The following is a 19,330-nucleotide window of genomic DNA, read 5'->3' on the forward strand; positions in this document are numbered from 1 at the left end:
CTATAGCCAGATGAGTTGTGTTTCCAGTATCTTACCGGAATAATAGCAAAACACATTTTCAACAGCGGATAGATAACATTAACCTAGCAAATTACAGGTTGTTACTCAATTAATAAAGCTTAACATCACGCAAGACATTTTAGCATTTGAATGCTGAAAGTACCGCGCAGATGTGCTCGATCAGGAACAGGCTGCCTACCGCAAGCTGGTCACAGTGCACAGTTTGACTAGGCCTGGGGTTGTTCGGCATGCAAAATGACTGTCTACACAGTTGAATGGAGTTTGACACTGAATGAGAGAGGACGAATCTGTCACAAAATAAGTCTTTTCAGAAAGTATAAATAATGTGATATGAGCAAATCATTTTTTTATGAACCGGAAATTCATAACGTTTGAATAGATTTATCTGATAAAAAAAAAAAAATGTTTTATTGGTTTGGGTCCACGGATCGATGCACTTGTATCTTAACTCTCTAAATATAAATTCCCCTGTTTAGGTGACCTGCATGGTTCTGGTACCAGTTTCGTTGTGACACCGTAGATCGAAATGGCTTTCATTGAGCGGTAGCTCTGATTCTCACGGACACAGGAGTATATCTCATCCGCCTATGTGAAGTAGGATGTCAAATCTAACAACACTTGAAGCTAGGATGACCCTCTCACCATTTTATTTGCTCTTCTGACTGTCCAACTCCTTGCTGAACCCTACGTCACATCGTAGCACAGCAGGAGAGTGGTTTCGTACCTCTAGCACATTCGATTTATAGCCAACTTTATCAAATGTAAAATTAGATTGATTTTAAACAAAAACACTGTCATAGACAGACAAGATCCATATGAGATGAAAGGAAAGTTCCTAACGAGTTCAGGAACTCAAGCTAGAGCTATGTGTGACGTTCACAGCGATAGGGCCAGACATTTTGATCAAGGGAGACTTTTAGAAAATTAGCACCTTCTAACACTGAACATACATACAGTGGGGCAAAAAAGTATTTAGTCAGCCACCAATTGTGCAAGTTCTCCTACTTAAAAATATGAGAGAGGCCTGTAATTTTCATCATAGATACACTTAAACTATGACAGGCAAAATGAGGGGGGAAAAAAATCCAGAAAATCACATTGTAGGATTTTAAATTTATTTATTTGCAAATTATGGTGGAAAATAAGTATTTGGTCACCTACAAACAAGCAAGATTTCTGGCTCTCACAGACCTGTAACTTCTTCTTTAAGAGGCTCATCTGTTCTCCACTCGTTATCTGTATTAATGGCACCTGTTTGAACTTATCAGTATAGAAGACACCTGTCCACAACCTCAAACAGTCACAGTCCAAACTCCACTATGGCCAAGACCAAAGAGCTGTCAAAGGACACCAGAAACAAAATTGTAGACCTGCACCAGGCTGGGAAGAAAAATAACTGCGGGAGCAATTATTAGGAAATGGAAGACATACAAGACCACTGATAATCTCCATCGATCTGGGGCTCCACGCAAGATCTCACCCCGTGGGGTCAAAATGATCATAAGAACGGTGAGCAAAAATCCCAGAACCACACGGGGGGACCTAGTGAATGACCTGCAGAGAGCTGGGACCAAAGTAACAAAGCCTACCATCAGCAAGGGCATTGAAGTTGAAACGTGATCCCAAACTCACCGCCCGGGCAACGAAGGAGTGGCTTCGTAAGAAGCCTTTCAAGGTCCTGGAGTGGCCTAGCCAGTCTCCAGATCTCAACCCCATAGAAAATCTTTGGAGGGAGTTGAAAGTCCGTGTTGCCCAGCAACAGCTCCAAAACATCACTGCTCTAGAGGAGATCTGCATGGAGGAATGGGCCAAAATACCAGCAACAGTGTGTGAAAACCTTGTGAAGACTTACAGAAAACGTTTGACCTCTGTCATTGCCAACAAAGGGTATATAACAAAGTATTGAGATAAACTTTTGTTATTGACCAAATACTTATTTTCCACCATCATTTGCAAATAAATTCATTAAAAATCGTACAATGTGATTTTCTGGATTTTTTTCTTCTAATTTTGTCTGTCATAGTTGAAGTGTACCTATGATTAAAATTACAGGCCTCTCATCTTTTTAAGTGGGAGAACTTGCACAATTGGTGGCTGCCTGTGCCATTAAACCCCTACAACTCATCCAGAACGCCGCAGCCCGTCTGGTGTTCAACCTTCCCAAGTTCTCTCAAGTCACCCCGCTCCTCCGCTCTCTCCACTGGCTTCCAGTTGAAGCTCGCATCCGCTACAAGACCATGGTGCTTGCCTACGGAGCTGTGAGGGGAACGGCACCTCAGTACCTCCAGGCTCTGATCAGGCCCTACACCCAAACAAGGGCACTGCGTTCATCCACCTCTGGCCTGCTCGCCTCCCTACCACTGAGGAAGTATAGTTCCCGCTCAGCCCAGTCAAAACTGTTCGCTGCTCTGGCCCCCCAATGGTGGAACAAACTCCCTCACGACGCCAGGACAGCGGAGTCAATCACCACCTTCCGGAGACACCTGAAACCCCACCTCTTTAAGGAATACCTAGGATAGGATAAAGTAATCCTTCTCACCCCCCTTAAAATATTTAGATGCACTATTGTAAAGTGGCTGCTCCACTGGATGTCATAAGGTGAATGCACCAATTTGTAAGTCGCTCTGGATAAGAGCGTCTGCTAAATGACTTAAATGTAAAATGTAAATGACTAAATACTTTTTTTTTATCACATTTGTACTGTGTACTTGAGCTTGTCCTCAAATGACTACACCTCAGCAATTTTCACCAGAAAGGTGAGATTTGAACCTTTCTTGGAGTATGCAGCATTACTAGTTATAGTTTATGACCTAAATAATTACCTTTGGGGATTACGTAGATTACATTTAATCAGCTAAATATTTGAATCGGGGACCAATGCGCATTGGTGATATTACATTTTTTTTTATTATTATATCATTTTAACCAGCGTTGTAAACATTGAAATTAGGATAAAACTTCAATTTAAATACATTGACTTAAGTGTTTTCCATTAGCTAATCAGCAGGTTACATTTTCCACTTCATATTAATTAGGCTACTTTTCATTTAAAAGTTTAATTCGCTACTCCGTCGAGCCCTCCCGCTGGAGTGAATGATATGCATCTTCTAGCCAGCTATTGATAGGATAGGCGCCTGTCAGTCACATGTCTACCGATGACAGAGAAACGCAACAGAGAGGAAGAGGCGAAGCGAGAGGTTTCACTCTCGCCAAAATCTTTCCAAAATAAGCCCAATGTGTTTCTATTAGCTTTATTTTGGACCTAAACTTAGTCGCCTGCCTTCCTGCCTCTGGTGGTATGCGGGCCCGAAGTCCACAGGTGGGGGTTGTGCTTACAGCCCAACACCGTGCAGGACGTTTGGCATTTGCCAGAGAACACCAAGATTGGCAAATTCGCCACAGGCGCCCTGTGCTCTTCACAGATGAAAGCAGGTTCACACTGAGCACATGTGACAGAGTCTGGAGATGCCGTGGAGAACGTTCTGCTGCCTGCAACATCCTCCAGCATGACCGGTTTGGCGGTGGGTCAGTCATGGTGTGGTGTGGCATTTTTGGGGGGCCGCACAGCCCTCCATGTGCTCGCCAGAGGTAGCCTGATTGCCATTAGGTACCGAGATGAGATCCTCAGACCCCTTGTGAGACCATATGCTGGTGCGGTTGGCCCTGGGTTCCTCCTAATGCAAGACAATGCTAGACCTCATGTGGCTGGAGTGTGTCAGCAGTTCCTGCAAGAGGAAGGCATTGATGCGATGGACTGGCCCGCCCATTCCCCAGAACTGAATCCAATTGAGCACATCTGGGACATCATGTCTCGCTCCATCCACCAACGTTCTGTTTTAAGGACATTACATCAAAGTTGGATCAACCTGTAGTGTGGTTTTCCACTTTAATTTTGCACCACAGACTGTTCAGGAGTTGGCGGATGCTTTAGTCCAGGTCTGGGAGGAGATCCCTCAGGAGACCATCCACCTCCTCATCAGGAGCATGCCCAAGCGTCGTAGGGAGGTCATACAGGCAAGTGGAGGCCACACACACTACTGAGCCTCATTTTGACTTGTTTTAAGGACATTACATCAAAGTTGGATCAGCCTGTAGTGTGGTTTTCCACTTTAATTTTGAGTGTGACTCCAAATCCAGACCTCCATGGGATGATAAATTTGATTTCCATTGATCATTGTGTGATTTTGTTGTCAGCACATTCAGCTATGTAAAGAAAAAAAGTATTAAATAAGAATATTTCATTCATTCTGATCTAGGATATGTTATTTTAGTGTTCCCTTGATTTTTTTGAGCAGTGTATATATTATTTTTAGCTTATTGACGTTTAAAAAAAAATGTTTTTTAACCTTTATTTAACTAGGCAAGTCAGTTAAGAACAAATTCTTATTTTCAATGACGTCCTAGGAACAGTGGGTTAACTGCCTGTTCAGGGGCAGAACGACAGATTTGTACCTTATCAGCATGGGGATTTGAACTTGCAACCTTCCGGTTACTAGTCCAACGCTCTAACCACTAGGCTACCCTGCTGCCCCTTAGCAGGGATTCAACTAAAAGTATTAAATTACATTTGCCCAGGTTTATCATAATACATTAACAGAATGCATTGCACTCAAAAAGTATTTGACCCCTTGACTTCCACATTTTGTTACAGCCTCATTCTAAAATGGATTAATTAGTTTTTCCCCCCCCTTATCAATCGACACACAATACCCCATAATGACAAAGCAAAAAACTGTTTTTAGAAATGTTTCAATATCACATTTACATAAATATTCAGACCCTTTATTCAGTACTTTGTTGAAGCACCTTTGGAAGCGATTACAGCCTGGAGTCTTCTTGGGTATGACACTACAAGCTTGGCACAACTGTATTTGGGGAATTTCTTTGCAGATCCTCTCAAGAGCTGTCAGGCCGGATGGTGAGCGTTGCTGCACAGCTATTTTCAGGTCTCTCCATAGATGTTGAATAGGGTTCAAGTCCAGGTTCTGGCTGGGCCACTCAAGGACATTCCGAGACTTGTCCCAAAGCCACTTCTGCACTGTCTCAGCTGTGTGCTTAGGGTCGTTGTCCTGTTGGAAGGTGAACCTTCCCCCCCAGTCTGAGATTCTGAGCACTTTGGAGTAGGTCCATTGAGGATCTTGCTGTACTTTGTGCCGTTCATCTTTCCCTCGATCCTGACTGGTCTCTCAGTCCCTGCCACTGACACATCCCCACAGAATGATGCTGCCACCACTATGCTTCACTGTAGGAATGGTGCCAGGCTTCCTCCAGACGTGACGCTTGGCATTCAGGCCAAAGAGTTCAATCTTGGTTTCATCAGACCAGAGAATCTTGTTTCTCATGGTCTGATTAAATCGTATGTCACATGCTCCGATCAAATCGTATGTCACATGCTCCAAATACAAAGGGTGTAGACCTTACCGTGAAATGCTTACTTACAAGCCCTTAACCTCTTGCTTCTACTCGGGACGCTTGCGTCCCAACTAGAGCTCTGGAAATGCGCTACGCTAAATGCTAATAGTATTAGTTAAAACTCAAAAGTTCATTAAAATACACATGCAGGGTATCGAATTAAAGCTACACTCGTTGTGAATCCAGGCAACAAGTCAGATTTTTAAAATGCTTTTCGGCGAAAGCATGAGAAGCTATTATCTGATAGCATGTAACACCCCAAAAGACCCACAGGGGACGTAAACAAAATAATTAGCATTTCGGCGTTACACAAACCGCACAATAAAATAGAAAACATTCATTACCTTTCACCATCTTCTTTGTTGGCACTCCTAGATGTCCCATAAACACTATTTGGGTCTTTATTTCGATTAAATCGGTCCATATAAAGCCTAGATATCGTTATATGTAGACTGTGTGATAAACGAAAAAAACATCGTTTCAAAACGTAACGTCATTTTTTTAAATTCAAAAAGTCGACGATAAACTTTCACAAAACACTTCGAAATACGTTTGTAATGCAACTTTAGGTATTAGTAAATGTTAATAAGCGATAAAATTCATCAGGAGGCGATGTAAAGATCATTAGCTGTCCGTCTGGAAAAATGTCCGGCTAGAAACTCAACGAAAATATCCGGTCCTAGACCTGAGGAGATACGGTGCCCTGCATGTGTTTGACCAAGAAAAAACTCGAAGGGAAATGACAAGACTCTAGACACCGTGTGGAAGCTGTAGGTACTGCAACCTCAGTCAATTAATTGTGGTTCACCTTTATCAATGGGTTCAAGTAGCGCATGGATATATTTTCCCATTTTCAGTGATCAGTTTTTCCTGTGCTTTTCGATGTAAATGCCGTTCTGGTAAAGCCACAGCAGTGATTTAACCAGTTTTATAAACGTCTGAGTGTTTTCTATCCACACAGACTAAGCAAATGCATATACTATATTCCTGGCATGAGTAGCAGGGCGCTGAAATGTTGCGCGATTTTTAACAGAATGTTCAAAAAGTAGAGGGTCGACTTAAAGAGGTTAACCAACAATGCAGTTTTTGTACATGTAGGTTGGGGTAAAGTGATAAACAGCGAGTAGCAGCAGTGTAAAAACAATGTAAATAGTTCGGTGGCCATTTGATTAATTGTGGCTTATGGCTTGGGGGTAGAAGCTGTTAAGGATCGCTTGCCGTGCAGTAGCAGAGTGAACAGTCTATGACTTGGGTGACTCGAGTCTGACCATTTTTGGGCCTTCCTCTGACACCGCCTAGTATATAGGTCCTGGATTGCAGGAAGCTTGGCCCCAGTGATGTACTGGGCTGTTTGCATTACCCCCTGTAGCGCCTTAGGGTCAGATGCCAAGCAGTTGCCATACCGTGGAGTGATGCAACCGATCAGGATACTCTCAATGGTGTAGCTGTAGAACTTTGAGGATCTGGGGAGGTGTTGCCATGCCCTCTTCACAACTGTCTTGGTGTGTTTGGACCATGATAGCTTGTTGGTGATGTGGACATCAAGGAACTTGAAGCTCTCAACCCGCTCCACTACAGCCCCGTCGTTGTGAATGGGGCGTGTTCAGTCCTACATTTCCTGTAGTCCACGATAAGCTCCTTTGTCTTACTCACATTGAGGGAGAGGTTGTTGTCCTGGCACCACACTGCCAGGTCTCTGACCTCCCTACAGGCTGTCTCATCGTTGTCGGTGATCAGGCCTACCACTGTTGGGTCACCGGCAAACTTAATGATGGCGTTGGAGTTGTGCCTGGCCACGTAGTCATGGGTGAACAGGAAGTACAGGAGGGGACTGAGCAGTTACCCACAAGGGGCCCCAGTGTTGAGGATCAGCGTGGCAGAGGTGTTGTCGTCTACCCTTACCTCCTGGGGTCAGCCAGTCAGGAATTCCAGGATCCAGTTGCAGAGGGAGGTGCTTAGTCTCAGGGTCCTTAGCTTTGTGGGCACTATGATGTCAAATGCAGAGCTGTAGTCAATGAACAGCCTTCTCACATAGGTGGTCCTTTTGTCAACGTGGGAAAGTGTGGAGTGTGATTGTGTCATCTGTGGATCTGTTGGGGCGATATGCGAATTGGAGTGAGTCTAGGGTTTCCAGGGATGACGGTGTTGATGTGAGCCATGACCAGCCTTTCAAAGCATTTCATGGCTACAGGCGTGAGTGCGACAGGGCGGTGGTCATTTAGGCAGCTTATCTTTGCTTTCTTGTGCACAGAGACTACGGCAGTATGCTTGAAATATGTAGGTATTACAGACTCGGTCAGGGAGAGGTTAAAAATGTCTGATGGTTCAAACAGGCACAGCGGGCATAGCGCGATTTCTTATAAATTCCTGGATTAGTATCCCGCTCCTTGAAAGCGACAGCTCTAGCCTTTAGCTGGGTGCGAATGTTGTCTGCAATCTATGGCTTCTGGTTAGGATATGTACGCACGGTCACTATGGATACGACGTTGTCGATGCACTTATTGATGAAGCCAGTGACTGAGGGGGTATACTCGTCTATGCCATTAGATGAATCCCAGAACATATTCCATTTTGTGCTAGCACAACAGTCATATAGCGTAGAAGCCGCGTCATCTGACCACTTCCGTATTGAGCGAGTCACTGCTACTTCCTGCTTTTGTTATTGCTTGTAAAGCAGGAATCAGGATGACAGATTTATGGTCAGATTTGCCAAATGGAGGGTGAGGGAGGGCTTTGTATGCATCTCGGTGTGTGGAGTAAAGGTGGCCTAGAGTTTTTTTTCTCCCCCCTCTGGTTCCACATGACATGCTGGTAGAAATTAGGTTAAACAGATATAAATTTGCCTGCATTACAATTTCCAGCCACTAGGAGCACCACTTCTGGATTAGCATTTTCTTGTTTGCTTATGGCCTTACACAGCCCATTGAGTGCAGTCTTAGTGCCAGCATTGCTTTGTGGTGGTAAATAGACGGCTAAGAATAATATAAACTCTTGGTAGATAGTCTGGTCTACAGCTTATCATGAGGTACTCTACCTCAGGCAAGCAATACCTCGAGAATTCTTTATTAGTTGACATCGCACACCAGTGGTTATTGACAAACAGACATCCCTAACCCTTGTCTTACCAGACTTAACTGTTCTGCCCTGCCGATGCACGGAAAACCCAGCCAACTGTATATTATCGATGTGGTCGTTCAGCCACGACTCAGTGAAACATAAGATTACAGTTAATGTCCAGTTGGTAGGATAATCTCTAATGAAGATCATCCAGTTTATTTTCCAGTGATTGCATGTTGGTCAATAGAACAAATGGTAACAAATTCTCACAAGGCACCCCGATCTCCTCCCCCTGTATTTGTCTTTTCTTGATGTGAATTACAGATTTGGGCCTGGTCTTGAGGAAGCAGTATATTCTTCACATCAGCTGCATCAGACTAATTAAAGAAATAAATAATTTGCCAAGTTCGAGGTGAGTAATTGTTGTTCTGATATCCAGAAGCTCTTTTCGGTCATAAGAGATGGTAGAAGCAACATTACATACAAAATAAGTTACAATGCGAAAAAAACTAAATAGCATAGTCGGTTAGGAGCCCGTAAAACTGCAGCCATCACCTCCGGCGCCATTATCTGAGTGAGCCGGAGCCATTATCTGATAGTCCTCTAGTTGCCGTTTGGCAAACTCTAAGCGGGCTGCCATGTGTATTTTACTGAGGAGTGGCTTCCTTCTGGCCACTGTACCATAAAGGCCTGGTTAGTGGAGTGCTGCAGAGATGGTTGTCCTTCTTGAAGGTTCTATCTCCACAGATGAACTCTGGAGCTCTGAGTGACCATCAGGTTCTTGGTCATCACTCTGACCAAGGCCCTTCTCCCACAATTGCGCAGTTGGGCCGGGCAACTCCAATCAAGTCATAGAAACATCAAGGATGATCAATGGAAACAGGATGCACCGGAGTTCAATTTCGAGTCTCATAGCAAAGGGTCTGAATGCTTACAGTACCAGTCAAAAGTTGACACACCTACTCATTCAAGGGTTTTTCTTTATTTTTACTATGGTCTACATTGTAGAATAGTGAAGACAAACAACGAAAACAAACATGGAATCATGTAGTAACCAAAAAAAAGTGTCTAACAAAACAAAATATATTTTTACATTTGAGATTCTTCAAACTAGCCACCCTTTGCCTTGACAGCTTTGTACACCCTTGGCCTTCTCTCAACCAGCTTCACCTGGAATGCTTTTCCAACAGTCTTGAAGGAGTTCCCACATATGCAGAGTACTTGATGGCTGCTTTTCCTTCACTCTGCAGTCCAACTCATCCCAAACCATCTCAATTGGGTTGAGGTCAGGTGATTGTGGAGGACAGGGCATCTGATGCAGCACGCCATCACTCTCCTTCTTGGTCAAATAGCCCTTACACAGCCTGTAGGTGTGTTGGGTCATTGTCCTGTTGAAAAACAAATAATAGTCCCACCAGATGGGATGGCGTATTGCTGCAGAATGCTGTGGTAGCCATGCTGGTGTGTTCCTTGAATTCTAAATCGGACAGTGTCACCAGCAACGCACCTCCACAACTCAATGCTTCACGGTGGGAACCACGCATGCGGAGATCATCCGTTCACCTACTCTATGTCTCAAAGACACGGCGGTTGAACTAAAAAGGTCAGAATTCCACCATCCATTGCTCGTGTTTCTTAGCCCAAGCAAGTCTATTGGTGTCCTTTTCGACCATGAAGGTCTGATTCACGCAGTCTCCTCTGAACAGTTGATGTTGAGATGAGTCTGTTACTAGAACTCTGAAGCATTTATTTGGGCTGCAATTTCTGGAGGCCGGTAACTAAGGAACTTTTCCTCTGCAGCAGAGGTAACTCTGGGTCTTCCTTTTCTGTGCCGGTCCTCATCATAGCGCTTGATGATTTTTGCGAATGCACTTGAAGAAACGTTCAAAGTTCTTGAAATGTTCCGGATCAACTGATCTTCATGTCTTAAAGTAATGATGGACTGTCGTTTCTCTTTGCTTATTTGAGCTGTTCTCACCATAATATTGACTTGGTATTTTACCAAATAGGGCTATCTTCTGTATACCCCCCTACCTTGTCAAAACACAACTGAATGGCTCTAACGCATTAAGAAGGAAAGAAATTCCACAAATTAACTTTTAAAGCACACCTGTTAATTGAAATACATTCCATACCTTATGAAGTTGGTTGAGAGAATGCAAAGCTGTCAAGGCAAAGGGTGGCTACTATCTCAAATATATTTTGATTTGTTTAACACTTTTTTGGTTACTACATGACCCCATGTGTTAATTTATAGTTGATTTTTTCACTATTATTCTACAACGTAGAAAATAGTAAAAATAAAGAAAAACCCTTGAATGTATAAGTGTCCAAACTTTTGACTGGTATTGTATGTAAATAATGTATATTTAATACATTTGCAAACATTGCTGAAAACCTGTTCACGCTTTGTCATTATGGGGTATTGTGTGTAGATTGAATTTTTTAAATTCGTACAGTTTTTATCTTTTAGAGACTCCATCTGTAATGTAGTAGTTGGGTTTTAGTCGAGAGAAATTATCCAGGTCCTCAATAAGGCCTTAAAGGTTGGATAACTTAGCGTACATTGATACGCGTCTCTAAATCATACATTTTTAGCCCCATAATATCCTTAATGAAAATTAATTGAGACAGACTTATTGAAATTGCAATAGCCTTATTGGGACAATAGACCTATTGAAAATGTAGCCCAGTGTAGGTAGGCCATTGCAAGTTAAGAGTTTAAAAAATAATAATAATAATTGCTCCAAAAATTCTAACCCATGCAAAGACCCTTAAAAGGAAGAGTGGTTCTCAAATTCCTGGAGAGTGAGTAGTAGTGGTGCTGTTGGTAAGTGACAAGCCTCAGCATGCCTTACTTACCCATCGATGGTGAGCAGCTCAAAGGGAGCCTGTTTGTCACACACAGGGCAGGTCCACGTGGGCTTCTTCTCATTCATTTGCAGGAAGTAGGTGGCATCGAAACACTGCAAGTGGGCACAGGTGAGCACCCGACACGGCACTCCTATCCGCATCTTCACTAGCTGAGAGGAGGAAGAGGAAAGGGAGGCATGTTATTAGCATTAGGCTGTAGACAAATGGTGGGTGGTAGTAGCCTGTTCCTCGTGTTATGGTTCTTTGTTTTGGTCAGTAACAACTGAAAGGTTTAAGAAATTAAAGCATGACTGGGTGGATATGGCTTGTGGTGAGAGTGCAAATCCTCACAGGACAGATGAGGGACACCCGTAGCCCTGTGGTGGCGATCTCGTTCTCTGGATCAAAGCGTAGCTTGTCCTGGACTGGACACAGCAGAAAGAAACTAGTTCAACGTCACACAGCACAGGTGTAAACATTACTAAAATGCAATAAAGCATGAAAGGCCACTTACTGCGTTCACGACAGCGTTCTGCACTCTCCACTGAGCAGTGTTTAAGTTGGCTGAAGAGCTCTGCTGATGTGAAGACCCGCACTAAATACACTGCCACCGAGTAGCGCTGCACACAGGACGAGAAGACATGAGTGAGCACTGAACAGAATGAACACACTGGAAATAGCAGCAGATATCTGAAAAACAACCACACCATTTCAAATACTTGTCATGGAAATGAATCAAAACAGCTTGCGTACATCACAGAGTTTACTTTAGATGTGCAAAAGGCGTCGCCTCTTGGCAAGGTTCTAAAATAACAGTGTAAAGTTTCAACCAGAGACTGACCTTGCCGAAGTTGCCCCACGTGACAGTGGCCCGGTTGGTGGCAGTGGAGAGGTGTAACCAGGGTGTGATGTTGACTGGGCGACAGGGACGACGCGGTTCCACACCTGGCTTATTAGAAGGGTAGTAACCCTGTACAGAACAAATATAGAAATGTTTAGCAACCAAGATATAAGCATTTTCTTCTGATTTGTTGGTTGGTTTGTTTGCCTGAGGGCATTAGATTCCCCAGCTTGACTACTTACTGGTACATGACAGTAGGACTGGTTGACTTTGACAGCAATATTGGGAGGGTACTGATCTTCCTGGACACCGATTGAGTCTGTATAACAGATTCTGTAAAGGATCATAGCAAAAGCACAGGAGGTTCAGTGGTTATCAGTGTTAGATGGCAACATATGTAATCCTCTTAAACACAGCCATTCTCAATGAATGGTTGTAGTGGTCAGATTTGTCATTCAATACACACAAAATGTACACTGTTTTGTTGGGACTTGATAAAGTTGATAAAGGACACAGTAGAGGAAACTATAATTGTCTGTAAACTTTCCAAATGTCGACAGAACAAACTACAATAGACGGGTGAATAATTTTCCTTATCTGTGAAATAGACCATGTGACAAATGCAGTAGAAATGCTTCGATGCACATTTTTTATAGAATATAACCATGTTGCAGTCAAGAAACGCTACCCTATATATACACAAAGGTATGTGGACACCCCTTCAAATTAGTGGATATGGCAATTTCAGCCAAAATTGTTGCTGACAAGTGAATATGGCAGAGCAGCCACACAAGCCTAAGATCACTATGCGCAATGCCAAGCATCGGCTGGAGTGGTCTAAAACTCAACCACCATTGGTTTCCAGAGCAGTGGAAACACGTTCTCTGGAGTGATGAATCACACTTCACTATCTGGTAGTCCGATGGACGAATCTGGGTTTAGCGGATGCCAGGAGAACGCTACCTGCCACAATGCATAGTGCCAACTGTAAAGTTTGGTAGAGGAGGAATAATGGTCTGGGGCTGTTTTTCATGGGTAGGGCTAGACCTCAGTTCCAGTGAAGGGAAATCTTAATGCTACAGCATACAATTACATTCTAGACGATTCGGTGCTTCCAACTTTGTGGCAATGCCCTCATGCACAAAGCGAGGTCCATACAGAAATGGCTTGTCAAGATCAGTTTGGAAGAACTTGACTGGCCTGCACAGAGCCCTGACCTAAACCCCATTGAACACATTTGGGATGAATTGGAACGCCGATTGCGAGTCAAGCATAATTTCCCAACCTCACTAATGCTCATGGCTGAATGGAAAAGTCCCCGCAGCAATTTTCCAACATCTAGTGGAAAGCCATCCCAGGCATCACTACAGACACCCTGGTTCAAATCCAGGCTGTATCACAACCGGCCATGATTGGGAGTCCCATAGGCAGCGCACAATTGGCCCAGCATCATCTGGGTTTGGCAGTCATTGTAAATAAGAATTTGTTCTCAACTTGCCTAGTTAAATAAAAAAGGTACAATTCTATATTTATTTTTTTAATGCTTCTTTCCAATAGAGGGCCTTAAATGTTATGCTGTTGGCATGATGATTGATGCTTGACTGTCAATTGACAAATAAAAAAATTAAAACTGACTGATCCATAATCTCATAATGAAGCCTACCCTCTGTGCTGCATCTGCAAGCTGTTGGCTAGAGCGCATGTGCCAATACCAAAGTGGGCACACTTGCTGTGTATTGCAGACTTTTGTGCCAAAAACATCTAAAGTGTTAAAAATGGGATGGAAACACATACTTCTGTTTTTTATTCTGTAAATGAAGTTACAGCGTAATTATGTACAGCTTTTAACAATGTTTTTTTGGGGGGGGGTTATATTAGTCCTGCTACAAATTTTTATAAATGTGTAATGAAAATGTGTTCTTGCATTTTCCAACTCCCCCCTGAGACACCCGTAGGGAATGGGATCATGCCACAGTCACCATTGTCCACATGTCCCTGGAGCAATTGGGGTTAAGTGCTTTGCTCAAGGGCACAGCAAAAGATTTTTCACCTTGTGGGCTCTGGGATTCAAACCAGGGACCTTTCAGTGACTGGTCCAACACTCTAAACTCAAGGTTACCAAAAAGACTATTTGATGGAAAACCACTACTACAGGTAAAATGTGCATATTGTTTGTTTGAATGTTATAATATTCACTTGAATATCATTGAACAAATTGATGGAAGCCTTGCTACTGATCTAGAATAGGCTTCAACTGTATGTACCGGAAATTACCTATGCAATTGTGGGATTGGTGTGCTGTTATGTGTAGGACAGTTGAACTCTTGTAAACTCACCTAAGAACCACCTGGATTGCCTTCATTCCTGGTCGAAGCTCACTAAAACAACAAGGGAGGGAATGTTATGGTACCCCTCAGTGTCCACTCAAAGTCACAAGCAGTAGAAAAAAAAACACAGTTAACTTTGAATAAAAGTGTTATGCTCACGTTGAGTTTCTGACTTGGTCCGCTTGGCTCTGTGTTAATTCAAATATGCATTGACTGTCCTGCAGTTTCTCACTGTTCTGGGCAACTACAAGGACAGATGCAGAAGGAAAAAAGATATACACATAACACAAGTTCCCTGTGCTTCGCAATGTCCAAAATGTCCTTAGCGCTTAATTGTAATGTCATGTTTCTGTCATTAATATACAGTGTCATCAGAATGTATTCAGACCCCTTAACTTTTTCAACATTTTGTAGGGCTACAGACATTTGTCTCATCAATCTACACACAATACTGATAAGGACAAAGCAAATACAGTATAAGAAATGTTTGCTAATTTATTTAAAAAATGAAATGGAAATATAACATTTACATAGGTATTCAGACCCTTTACTCAGTATTTTGTTGAAGCACCTTTGGCAGTGATTACAGCCTGGAGTCTTCTGGTTATGACGCTACAATCTTGGCACACCTGTATTTGGGGAGTTCCTCACATTCTCTGCAAATGCTCTCAAACTCTGTCAGGTTGGATGGACTGTGTTGCTGCACAGCTATTTTCAGGTCTCTCCAAAGATGTTCGATCGATCGGGTTCAAGTCCAGGCTCTGGCTGGGCCACTCAAGGACATTCAGAGACTTGTCACAAAGCCACTCCTGTGTTGACATGGCTGTGTGCTTAGGGTCATTGCCCTGTTTGCAAGGTGATCCTTTGCCCCAGTCTGAGGTCTTGAGTGCTCTGGAGCTGGTTCATTGAGGATCTCTGTACTTTGCTCTGTTCAGCTTTCCCTCGATCCTGACTAGTCTCCCAGTCCCTGCCGCTGAAAAACATCCCCAAAGTATGATGCTGCCACCACCATGCTTCATTGTAGAGATGGTGGCAGGTTTCCTCTAGAAGTGACGCTTTACATTCAGGCCAAAGAGTTCAATCATGGTTTCATCAGACCAGAGAATCTTGTTTCTCATGGTCAGAGTCTTCAGGTGCTTTTTGGAAAACTACAAGTGGGCTGTCATACGTCTTTTACTGAAGAGTGTCTTCTGTCTGGCCACTACCATAAAGGCCTGATGGTTTGAGTGCTGCAGAGATGGGAGAAACTTCCATAAGGACAACCATCTCCACAGAGGAACTCTAGAGCTCTGTCAGAGTGACCATCGGGTTCTTGGTCACCTCCCTGACCAAGGCCCTTCTCCCCCGATTGCTCAGTTTGGCTGGGTGGCTAGCTCTAGGAAGAGTCTTGGTGGTTCCAAACTTCTTCCATTTAAGAATGATGGCCACTGTGTTCTCAGGGACCTTCAATACCTCAGAATTGTTTTGGTACTAGAGGTCGACCGATTAAACAGAATGGCCGATTAATTAGGGCCGATTTGAAGTTTTCATAATCGAACATTGTATTTTTGGACACCGATTTTTTTTTTACACCTTTATTTAACTAGGCAAGTCAGTTAAGAACACATTCTTATTTTCAATGACGGCCTAAGAACGGTGGGTTAACTGCCTTGTTCAGTTAGCCGTCCTTACGGCTAACTAGTCCAACGCTCTAACCACCTGCCTCACGAGAAGCCTGCCTGTTACGCGAATGCAGTAAGAAGCCAAGGTAAGTTGCTAGCTAGCATTAAACTTATCATATAAAAAACAATCAAATTTTAACAAAGCTAATCTGAAAACAAGACTCCCTAAATTTTATCAGCATATCGATTGCGCAACCAGGGGTGGTAAAACCTTGGATCATTGTTACTCTAACTTCCGCGACGCATATAAGGCCCTGCCCCGCCCCCTTTCGGAAAAGCTGACCACGACTCCATTTTGTTGATCCCTGCCTACAGGCAGAAACTTAAACAAGAGGCTCCCACGCTGAGGTCTGTCCAACGCTGGTCAGACAAAGCTGACTCCACACTCCAAGACTGCTTCCATCACATGGACTGGGACATGTTTCGTATTGCGTCAGATAAAAATATTGACGAATACGCTGATTCGGTGTGCGAGTTCATTAGAACGTGCGTTGAAGATGTCGTTCCCATAGCAACGATAAAAACATTCCCTAACCAGAAACCGTGGATTGATGGCAGCATTCGCGTGAAACTGAAAGCGCGAACCACTGCTTTTAATCAGGGCAAGGTGTCTGGCAACATGACCGAATACAAACAGTGCAGCTATTCCCTCCGCAAGGCTATTAAACAAGCTAAGCGTCAGTACAGAGACAAAGTAGAATCTCAATTCAACGGCTCAGACACAAGAGGCATGTGGCAGGGTCTACAGTCAATCACGGACTACAAGAAGAAACCCAGCCCAGTCACGGACCAGGATGTCTTGCTCCCAGGCAGACTAAATAACTTTTTTGCCCGCTTTGAGGACAATACAGTGCCACTGACACGGCCTGCAACGAAACATGCGGTCTCTCCTTCACTGCAGCCGAGGTGAGTAAGACATTTAAACGTGTTAACCCTCGCAAGGCTGCAGGCCCAGACGGCATCCCCAGCCGCGCCCTCAGAGCATGCGCAGACCAGCTGGCCGGTGTGTTTACGGACATATTCAATCAATCCCTATACCAGTCTGCTGTTCCCACATGCTTCAAGAGGGCCACCATTGTTCCTGTTCCCAAGAAAGCTAAGGTAACTGAGGTAAACGACTACCGCCCCGTAGCACTCACTTCCGTCATCATGAAGTGCTTTGAGAGACTAGTCAAGGACCATATCACCTCCACCCTACCTGACACCCTAGACCCACTCCAATTTGCTTACCGCCCAAATAGGTCCACAGACGATGCAATCTCAACCACACTGCACACTGCCCTAACCCACCTGGACAAGAGGAATACCTATGTGAGAATGCTGTTCATCGACTACAGCTCGGCATTCAACACCATAGTACCCTCCAAGCTCGTCATCAAGCTCGAGACCCTGGGTCTCGACCCCCCCCTGTGCAACTGGGTACTGGACTTCCTGACGGGCCGCCTCCAGGTGGTGAGGGTAGGCAACAACATCTCCTCCCCGCTGATCCTCAACACGGGGGGCCCCACAAGGGTGCGTTCTGAGCCCTCTCCTGTACTCCCTGTTCACCCACGACTGCGTGGCCACGCACGCCTCCAACTCAATCATCAAGTTTGCGGACGACACAACAGTGGTAGGCTTGATTACCAACAACGACGAGACGGCCTACAGGGAGGAGGTGAGGGCCCTCGGAGTGTGGTGTCAGGAAAATAACCTCACACTCAACGTCAACAAAACTAAGGAGATGATTGTGGACTTCAGGAAACAGCAGAGGGAACACCCCCCTATCCACATCGATGGAACAGTAGTGGAGAGGGTAGCAAGTTTTAAGTTCCTCGGCATACACATCACAGACAAACTGAATTGGTCCACTCACACTGACAGCGCCGTGAAGAAGGCGCAGCAGCGCCTCTTCAACCTTAGGAGGCTGAAGAAATTCGGCTTGTCACCAAAAGCACTCACAAACTTCTACAGATGCACAATCGAGAGCATCCTGGCGGGCTGTATCACCGCCTGGTACGGCAACTGCTCCGCCCTCAACCGTAAGGCTCTCCAGAGGGTAGTGAGGTCTGCACAACGCATCACCGGGGGCAAACTACCTGCCCTCCAGGACACCTACACCACCCGATGTTACAGGAAGGCCATAAAGATCATCAAGGACATCAACCACCCGAACCACTGCCTGTTCACCCCGCTATCATCCAGAAGGCGAGGTCAGTACAGGTGCATCAAAGCTGGGACCGAGAGACTGAAAAACAGCTTCTATCTCAAGGCCATCAGACTGTTAAACAGCCACCACTAACATTGAATGGCTGCTGCCAACACACTGTCATTGACACTGACCCAACTCCAGCCACTTTAATAATGGGAATTGATGGGAAATTATGTAAATATATCACTAGCCACTTTAAACAATGCTACCTTATATAATGTTACTTACCCTACATTATTCATCTCATATGCATACGTATATACTGTACTCTACATCATCGACTGCATCCTTATGTAATACATGTATCACTAGCCACTTTAACTATGCCACTTTGTTTACTTTGTCTACATTCTCATCTCATATGTATATACTGTACTCGATACCATCTACTGTATGCTGCTCTGTACCATCAGTCATTCATATATCCCTATGTACATATTCTTTATCCCCTTACACTGTGTATAAGACGGTAGTTTTGGAATTGTTAGTTAGATTACTTGTTGGTTATCACTGCATTGTCGGAACTAGAAGCACAAGCATTTCGCTACACTCGCATTAACATCTGCTAAACATGTGTATGTGACAAATAACATTTGATTTGACAATCAATCATAATCACTAGTTACACATGGTTGATGATATTACTAGTTTATCTAGCATGTCCTGCGTTGCATATAATCGATGCGGTGCGCATTCGCGAAAAAGGACTGTCGTTGCTTCAACGTGTACCTAACCATAAACATCAATGGCTTTCTTAAAATCAATACACAGAAGTATATATTTTTAAACCTGCATATTTAGCTAAAATAAATCCAGGTTAGCAGGCAATATTAACCAGGTGAAATTGTGTCACTTGCATTCATTGCACGCAGAATCGGGGTATATGCAACAGTTTGGGCAGCCTGGCTCATTGCGAACTAATTTGCCAGAATTTTACGTAATTATGACATAACATTGAAGGTAGTGC

General features: G+C 43.9%; 1 protein-coding gene across 2 annotated transcripts in view; it reads right to left on the reverse strand.

The window, feature by feature from the left end:
- Positions 1 to 19,330, reverse strand: part of pias4a (protein inhibitor of activated STAT, 4a) — a 34,495-nt gene that overhangs the window by 7,150 nt on the left and 8,015 nt on the right. For both annotated transcript variants that reach the window (XM_029632490.2, XM_029632491.2), the window contains exons 3-9: positions 14,671 to 14,755; positions 14,521 to 14,562; positions 12,427 to 12,517; positions 12,185 to 12,313; positions 11,858 to 11,963; positions 11,695 to 11,768; positions 11,353 to 11,513 (exon numbers count right to left, since the gene is read on the reverse strand). In XM_029632490.2, the coding sequence (XP_029488350.1) occupies positions 11,353 to 11,513; positions 11,695 to 11,768; positions 11,858 to 11,963; positions 12,185 to 12,313; positions 12,427 to 12,517; positions 14,521 to 14,562; positions 14,671 to 14,755 (688 nt within the window). The remainder of the gene's footprint in view (positions 1 to 11,352; positions 11,514 to 11,694; positions 11,769 to 11,857; positions 11,964 to 12,184; positions 12,314 to 12,426; positions 12,518 to 14,520; positions 14,563 to 14,670; positions 14,756 to 19,330) is intronic.

This window comes from Oncorhynchus nerka, linkage group LG24 (genome assembly GCF_034236695.1).
Source record: "Oncorhynchus nerka isolate Pitt River linkage group LG24, Oner_Uvic_2.0, whole genome shotgun sequence".
In the NCBI taxonomy this organism is placed as follows: Eukaryota; Metazoa; Chordata; class Actinopteri; order Salmoniformes; family Salmonidae; genus Oncorhynchus; species Oncorhynchus nerka.